We start from the raw sequence: 7941 nt of genomic DNA on the forward strand, positions 1-7941 counted from the left end.
TCCAAGTGCAATCGTGTGGTAAACTGCACTGGCAGATCTAATCTGGCTGGAAAGAATACTCTAGAGTAAAAGAATGAATTTGCTGCCTAATGAGTTTCCAACTCTTCTAGACTGCCTTGTAGACATCTCTGAAAGACAAACTAAGGTCAGTGCCAGACTGAGAATGAACATTGAGGAAGGGAGAGGTGACTGGTGAGGATGATGGATGCAATCGTGTGGTAAACTGCACTGGCAGATCTAATCTGGCTGGAAAGAATACTCTAGAGTAAAAGAATGAATTTGCTGCCTAATGAGTTTCCAACTCTTCTAGACTGCCTTGTAGACATCTCTGAAAGACAAACTAAGGTCAGTGCCAGACTGAGAATGAACATTGAGGAAGGGAGAGGTGACTGGTGAGGATGATGGATGAGGGCTATGTCAGCTGGCTTAAACAGCATGGACAAGCACCATGCTTCACAGGCTAGAGTTGAAAACATAGATGCCTTTCTCATGATTTGTAATTGAAGTCTTTCATGCTACTAACACACACACAAAAAAGCTTATGAAATTATTCAGCTTGCTAGGGAAAGGCAAATTTCTGCAGGCAATAGAGAGGATTTTGCTTGCTCCTTTCATACTGTACTTAGTAATGTATCATCTCATTGAAAGGGAAGGGACCCCATGGGACAGCCTCAGCAAAAGGTAGTTCTGAGATGCTCTCCTCCACATGCTAATCCACACCACCCACTCTCTTACTCTTCTTTCTCTAGTCTTCACAGACCACCAGTGGCCCACCATCTCTGCAGCTCTGTTCTGGAAGTTTGCTGATGGGAAGAGAGAATGTCAGTACTCTGACAAGAAGGCATGGAAAAGGCCTGTTTCTGCCCACCTTCTGCCTCCCCTGTTGTAACAACTCCTCAGCTCTAGACAGAGATGGTGCAGAATGGAGACAGCAGCCCCATGAAGCAAGGAACAGGACTGACTGCACAGGACACATTAATCATGCAAACCAACTTAAAATTTGTGCACACTAATTTCAGAGTCCATCACCGTGTCTTTCCCATCAGTAGTCAACAAGAAGATATCCCAGATAATAATTGTAAATTTCGGTTTCTCAGCTGAAAAAGTGAGTACTTGAATTATAGACAGAAGCATCCTTCCTATTAACTTTTGCCTGCCACTGAAGTTCAATTATTAAAAAACCAAAGCAACAGACAAAAAGGGCATGCTTGGGAAGATAGGGGGTGTCCACTTACATAATTTTGCTTCTTTAGTTTTGCTAGCTTATTTAATATAGTTCTCTAATTTCAACCATACTTAGCAAACAGAAAATCTTAGTTCTGATTGGGAAGAGGAATAAGCCATTCCGATGACCTCTAGACAAGTGTAATTCTGTTCACAGCTCAGCTTTCATTGATCTACTATCTTGTTGCCATAGCACATTCTGCAATCAAAGAACCATTTTTGGAACTTATTTTGATGCCCAACTACTCAGCCTTCCATTAGACTAAGGAAAAAGGTCATGTGCCCATGTTTTTTCCCTTGTACCTCAGCCTGAAAACACCATGGCTGGAGACTAATATTTCTGTGCCTGCACATTCTTCTGAAATAAAAGCATAGTTATCCACTCACCTGAACATAGACAAGTGGAAACTGTGGGGAAAGAGCAAAGGAAAAATCAGTATTAGAAATATTAGTCACATATGGATGAAGTAATTTCCAGATTTGGAGTGAAGGGCAGAAGAACAACCTTCTAAGAAGCCTTTTGGATTCTTTTTCTGTACTTGCTCTGTTTCCTTGGTTCTTGATGGCTAAGAGAATCTTACAATAATATTTTAGGGCCCTGACTTTTTGTCTTAGCACAGTATGAAAACTTGGTAAAGAGTTTTCAAAGAACTTGTCTGCATGAGGAACTGATTGTCAAAGAAGCTAGAAGGAGTACTTACACCCCTGACCAGATCATTAAAACCAAGTTCTTGTCATACTACTATCTGTCTCTAAGGTTGTGGTTGCACCCACTGCCAGAAACAACTGCACACCTGTCACTTTCCATTTGTCCCACCCATTTTTTTCAGTAGTGAGATCCCTGCCTGCATGCTTAGGCAAATATGTTCCTTTGCAAATCTGGTTTTAAACACCTACATGCCTTTGAAAAAGGGGATATGCTTTTCAGTCAATAGAGACAGGTGGAGTGTGTCCCAGGACAGATTATGGAACGGGTCAAGGATGGTGTAAGAGAATATCATATGCTTTAAAGGCTGTCTTCAGTGGCTCTGAATGACTACAATAATGGTGTTAATTGAGAATGAAACCTCTTGGTTAGCAACAAGGAATCAAGGCTCTACCTTCTCATTCAGCGGGTAGAAGTCTTTGTCCAGAGAGACGATCCGAAACAGAACTGAAGGGTGTAACAGAAAAGAAGGAAATTCCACTGTTAAATTTGTAGCCATTACCAGGAAATGTCAGTGTTTCAATAACTCATAACTCAGATACATTCTATGGATCAACAGACTCTGAATTGAGGTCTCTAAGTAATGGAAGCAATTACTTCAGGCTCTTTCTCTTGCAGATGGCAAAAGGCAGATAAATTTAGAAGGATAACCAGGTTTTGACTGAATTGAATTGTCCCTTGGGAGTGCCTGTTCTGCTTTGTTAATTCAGGTGCAGCCAATGGAGACTATGTTTTGAAGTCATCCCAGTTTTGTACTATTAGTTGAGCAGAATAAATCTGAGCCTGTGCCTACATGTAGCTGAGATGCTGTGTCTGGAGGATGGAGGCACCACATACCCTAGATCTCAGCTGACAGATATAAAATTTACTGAATGCTTAAAGAAGAAATCTGAAAACTTTAACAAAAGTAAATTATGGTGCTTCTGGGAGTGATATATCTAAGATTTTACACTGTCAGAGTGAACACCAACCCAATTCCCTGTACCTGTCTGTCCGGGCTTGTAGATGGGTTTGTCTGTCTGGACGAAGACCAAGCTCTCAGAATTCTTGACCAGCACTGACTTGCGGCTCTTGAACTGCAGTGTGGCCCCCTTCACTGTCACAGTGAGAAATGCCACTGATGTGCTATTGGATTTTGGTAGCTAAGGAAAATGAAGAGGATAACTGCTTTACTGATTCAGTCCATTGCACTAAGCCTTTCAAGGACACAGTATTAGCTGGGTGAGAAAGACCTCTAAAGGGACAACAAGAGATAAACACGATTTCCCTTTTTTATTTATGCACTTTCCTTAGAGAAATGTTAAATCTGATTTCATCCCATTGTATGATTTATCAAAATGAAAATTAACCAATATTTATTATTTGAGTGTGGAACCAATTGATTACATTACTTACCAACCAGCCTTCTGCAGTAAAAAAATTCTGAATAAGCTCCAGAAGGAGACAAATGACCTCATGGACCTCACGGTTTTTAACCATTCCCCAGTTTTCATTCCACTTCAATATTTTATCTCTGAGGCTTACACAGGTCAAAAAAATATGGGGTACATTCTGTCAGTCAAAGTTCCAAAAGATTTCTCTAAGTCCTGCATGCACAGAAATATCATGTGGAACACAGAACTTGATAATGGTGGAAAGTTATTCCCCATAAGACTCAGTCAGTTTTCCACATGGAATTAAATTTTTGGTTGTCTTAGCTTAGAAGTCTCTGACTGCAACGTATCTTATTTCTCATTTCTGGGCTGTTTAGATCTACTACATCACATTAATAAACATCCCACAAGGACGAGATACTCACAGAGAAAGGGATGCAGGTGAACACGTCTTTCTCTGACACCACATCATCAATCAAGCTCCTGTTTTCCCCTTGGTACTCGAGTGTGGCACTCAGTGTCACAGACTCATTCAGGTGGGTTAGCTGAACACAGACTTTCTCAGGAGAATCTGTGTGTATCAGAAAGGGCAGCAGCACCATATACTGCCTAGGAAGAGAGGGAAGATCAGAAATGCGAAACAGTTTTAAGGCAACAGTAATAAGATAAAGAAAATTAACAAATCAGTATGCATAATCCATTACTATCCCTGTGAACTGCAGTGCATATAGCATGAGCATCCATTTTATTTCGTGTTTATGCATATTAAAAGACCTATCTAATTAGCCTAAAAGCAGGAAAATGCTTGCAGTAGAAGGAACAATTTCTATGCTAATAAAGAGTGCATTACAAAGGATGTGCAGTTTGGCTTCACAGCAGGGAGTAAGGACGGTTTGAAAGGTTCCAGGCTGTTAATTGAATCTTGTATATCCCACAATCTCCTATTGAGACTCAAAGGCATTAGCTAAAAACGGTTGAAAAGAAAACCCATCCACTTTTCTGGCTGCTCCAGTATTTGCCTATCCACGTTTCAAAATCGTTCACATGCTGAGCAAATATATGAGTGCTTGCACAGTTTGGGACCTTACTAAGATGAGCACACAAAGGATTTCAGAGTAGTGTATCATTGCAACTCAAGTGTTCTGGCATCTTCAAAGAGCTTTTGACAAAGGTCCCTCATAAAGGATCCTTATGCTAAGCTGCTGTTCAATAAAAGGGATCATTTTACTAATATATCAAATTATTAATTCCGACCTGGATTGGTTAAAAGATAGGACACCAAGGATAGGAACCAGTGAAAATTTCCAGGGTTTGTGTTGGGACTCCTATTCTTCAGTACACTACTAAATGATCTGGGAAGTACAATTTGGTGATAACTCTGCAGGGTAAGAAAATACCTAAAACTGACTTGCATACTTGTGGAATTTTTTTGTCATGTAGTGGGACTGTGTAGCAAAAGTGGCAAGTGAACTGTTCATAAAAGGAGGGTAATCAATAGAAGAAGAAAAAATTACCCCAACAGTATGTATGGTATCATGATGTGCTGTACCACTAAGTGGGCTATTACCACTCAGACATGAGCACTATTGATCACTCTTGGAAAATTGCCATTCAGTAATAAGTAATAAATGGACTGTAGAGAAGTGTGAATGCAGCTCACAGCTGAGTGCATCCAGAGCTACATTACTGCCTGGGCTCTGAGCTTTTGGGAAGTCCTATAGCTACTATGGACACAGTGGGACCCAGGCACTACCTTCATTTCCTTCATCACTAGGCAATGGGATAAGGTGTAGTGAGTAGCCTGCCGGCAAATCTGTCAGCACATGCTGCTGCAGAAGCAGTGAAATGAGGGAGCTCCAGACACCCAGGGAGTGACTTACAACTTGTGACTCTGCTTTCTTCCACAGCCTTCTCACCACACCTTCACCCCATGCCTGCTTCCCCCAATCTCATTTCCTCTGTCCTCTGTCAGTGGCACTGGCAATCTGACAATAGCATTCAATCTACAGAAGGGACAGTGTGACCTAGTTTGTGGGGAATTTGGCCTCATTTCTCTTCCTGTTCACTGTTCTGCTGAAATTTTGGCCAACATGCAGAACTTCCCCTTAGAGTGGCTTTCCTGCCTTTGAAACAAGGATATAAAACATGCTGTTTATAGACCTCTCTTTAGGTGTTTTGGGTTGTGTTGGCAAAAAGAGCTAGACGAATTAAAGTACTATGAGGGCTTTAAATAACTTGAGTCAAAATCCATGTATAGACATTCCAGAACAAAAAGCATCTGGGCTGCCAAAAGAGGCCTCAGCAGTTTTCATGCATGCAGTGAGTTGTTCTGATAAGACAGGCAGTGACTCTGACAGAAGTATGTATCAAGGAGGGATAGGAGACCCTAGAGATAGTGACTGAAGCAAAAGTTGAGAGTTTGTCTACATAGAGAAGGCATTACTATAGCTTAAGATGGAATAATGTCTGTCTGTATATTGACTCTCAGCTACTTACTAGAATAAGCACCCAGCTGAAAAGGCAGTGAATTTCATCAGCTCCATCAGTCCAAATCCAAACCTGCCAATTCAAGTGTCATTATGACCTTGCATTTCTGCATGCAGTGTATTCCCAAGCATGTACACTGCATGTAAAACAGCTTACATGCACAACCACATACCAGAATAGGAGAACAATACCTTCTGTTGCATTCTTCCAGAACCACCCAGAGCAGGAAAATAAATTATCTTGTTTAGTGTCTTATAGCATCATAGAAGTTTTGGTTGCAAGGGACCTTTGGATGTCTCAAGCCCAACTGGTCTCCTGGAACAGGACTGTTGCAAAGGACTCCACAGACGGAGTTTCCACCATCTCTCTGGGTCACTTTTTACAGTGCTGCACCATCTTGGTGATATAAGTTTTTTCTAATATCTAGTCTGAACTTTAATTGTGCCTCCTGTGCAGCTGGTTACATCTGAAACAGAAATAGTACTAGCAACTGCTGCTGCTCAGAGAAGTGATATCCCTACTTGTGCAAGAAGGCACAGTAAGCAAGTCTTGGTTGGAAGCTTAATTTTTGTGTTCAGTTCAAGGGTGGCTTCCTTTCTGTATCCTACACAGCATCTGGTGTACCCTGCAGTACTTAAATAGAACCACTGCCCCTATACTACCTAGTAATTCACTGCACAGACTCAATCATTCCCCTGTTGGGCTTCTAACATCCTTGTGTGTTTCCCAACAACACTGCTCTCTCTCCCACGTCTCTCAGCTTTTCCTCCTTCTCCCCTTCCAAAATGGGGCTCAGGTCAGGGGCAAAGAGCAGCCTACAAGAAAAATGGAGAGAGGCTATTTACAAGGGCATGTAGTGATAGGAAAAGAGGAAATGGTTTCAAACTGAAACAGAGTAGGCTTAGATTAGGTATTAGGAAAAACTGTTCACTGTGAAGGTGGTGAGGCACTGGCACAGGCTGCCCAGAGAAGCTGTGGCTGCCTCATCCCTGGAAGTGTGCACGCCAGGTTGGATGGAGCTCTGAGCAACCTGGTCTAGTGAAAGGTGTCCCTGCCCATGGCAGGGGGGGTTGGAACTAGGTGGTCTTTAACATCCCTTCCAACCCAGGCTGTTCTATGATTTTATGATTCTGTGTTTCTCATAGCTCTGAGCAGTATGGTTTCATTCCCTTTCTCCCCTATCTTGGGCAAGGATGAATCAAGATTACTTAATTACTTGGTTACATCAGATTACTGCAGGGAGACCAGAGAGCTCTGCCTGACCCCAAAGCAGACTTGGCTGGCTGATCAACCCTAGAAGCACCCAAGCAGGGCAGATGAACGAGGGGTTCATTGTGAGACAAAGGTGCTTCAGGCTAAGCCAGTCACCACATCTGACCACACAGTAGATGCCAGTAAGTAATGCTGCACCTTCTGCTACAACTGTTAGCACTGTGGCAGTGCTTGTGGGCATGAAATCTCTGCAGCAAACATTACAAGACCCATGTTGGTGAAAACTGCACTTCTGTAAGCACAGCAAGAGGAACAGTGTGTGACAGCAGCCAGGGTGTGAAGAGAGATACTGCTCCCATCCAGACTAAAAGCTTTTGAGCAGCACTCTCTGGTAGGCTAGTCTAGGGTGGGCATGCCAAACTCCAGTCAGCCTGTGCCATCCCAGGCTGCCCCTGTCCTCAGGGCCGTCAGCAGAGTGTGTGCTGCAGCTATGCCGCTGGTTCGCAGAGCCGTGGGGTGGATGCCTAAGAGAGGGTGCTGGTGCCAGATTCTGTGCTGGAGGAAGAGAATCTAGGTCACAGATCCTCTCTGAGAGCAAGTATATCTGATGCTGCCAAGGAAAACAAACTGGCATGAAAGCAACAGGAGAAGGGGGAGAAGTAATTCACTGATTGAAACAAGGATACTTCAGGAAGGGTAAGTACCTGGGTTCTGGCATCATGCCCAAAAAACCCCAGACCCTGGCAGGTTTCTAGGCAAAAATATACTCTGGGCACTGTCAGAGCCTGGGGGGAGGAAAGAGGGACAGGGGCACTGGCACACTGGCAGAGCTGGCAGTGGGTAAGGGTCCCAGGGCTGGACAACCAGAGGGTTACAGGATGGGAGTGGGGAGCACTGGCAGAGCTGTACAGCAGCCTTGGTTATTAGTGGTATGCAGAG

General features: G+C 43.1%; 1 protein-coding gene across 1 annotated transcript in view; it reads right to left on the reverse strand.

Moving 5' to 3' along the window:
- The window catches only part of LOC103804926 (alpha-2-macroglobulin-like), a gene marked incomplete at its 3' end in the record, with an annotated part of 29179 nt that overhangs the window by 20931 nt on the left and 307 nt on the right, over positions 1–7941 (reverse strand). The window contains exons 2-5 of the mRNA XM_009077561.1: positions 3729–3912; positions 2916–3072; positions 2325–2377; positions 1612–1632 (exon numbers count right to left, since the gene is read on the reverse strand). Coding sequence (XP_009075809.1) covers positions 1612–1632; positions 2325–2377; positions 2916–3072; positions 3729–3912 — 415 coding nt within the window. The remainder of the gene's footprint in view (positions 1–1611; positions 1633–2324; positions 2378–2915; positions 3073–3728; positions 3913–7941) is intronic.

This window comes from Acanthisitta chloris, unplaced genomic scaffold, assembly GCF_000695815.1.
Source record: "Acanthisitta chloris isolate BGI_N310 unplaced genomic scaffold, ASM69581v1 scaffold21286, whole genome shotgun sequence".
NCBI classification, from domain to species: Eukaryota; Metazoa; Chordata; class Aves; order Passeriformes; family Acanthisittidae; genus Acanthisitta; species Acanthisitta chloris.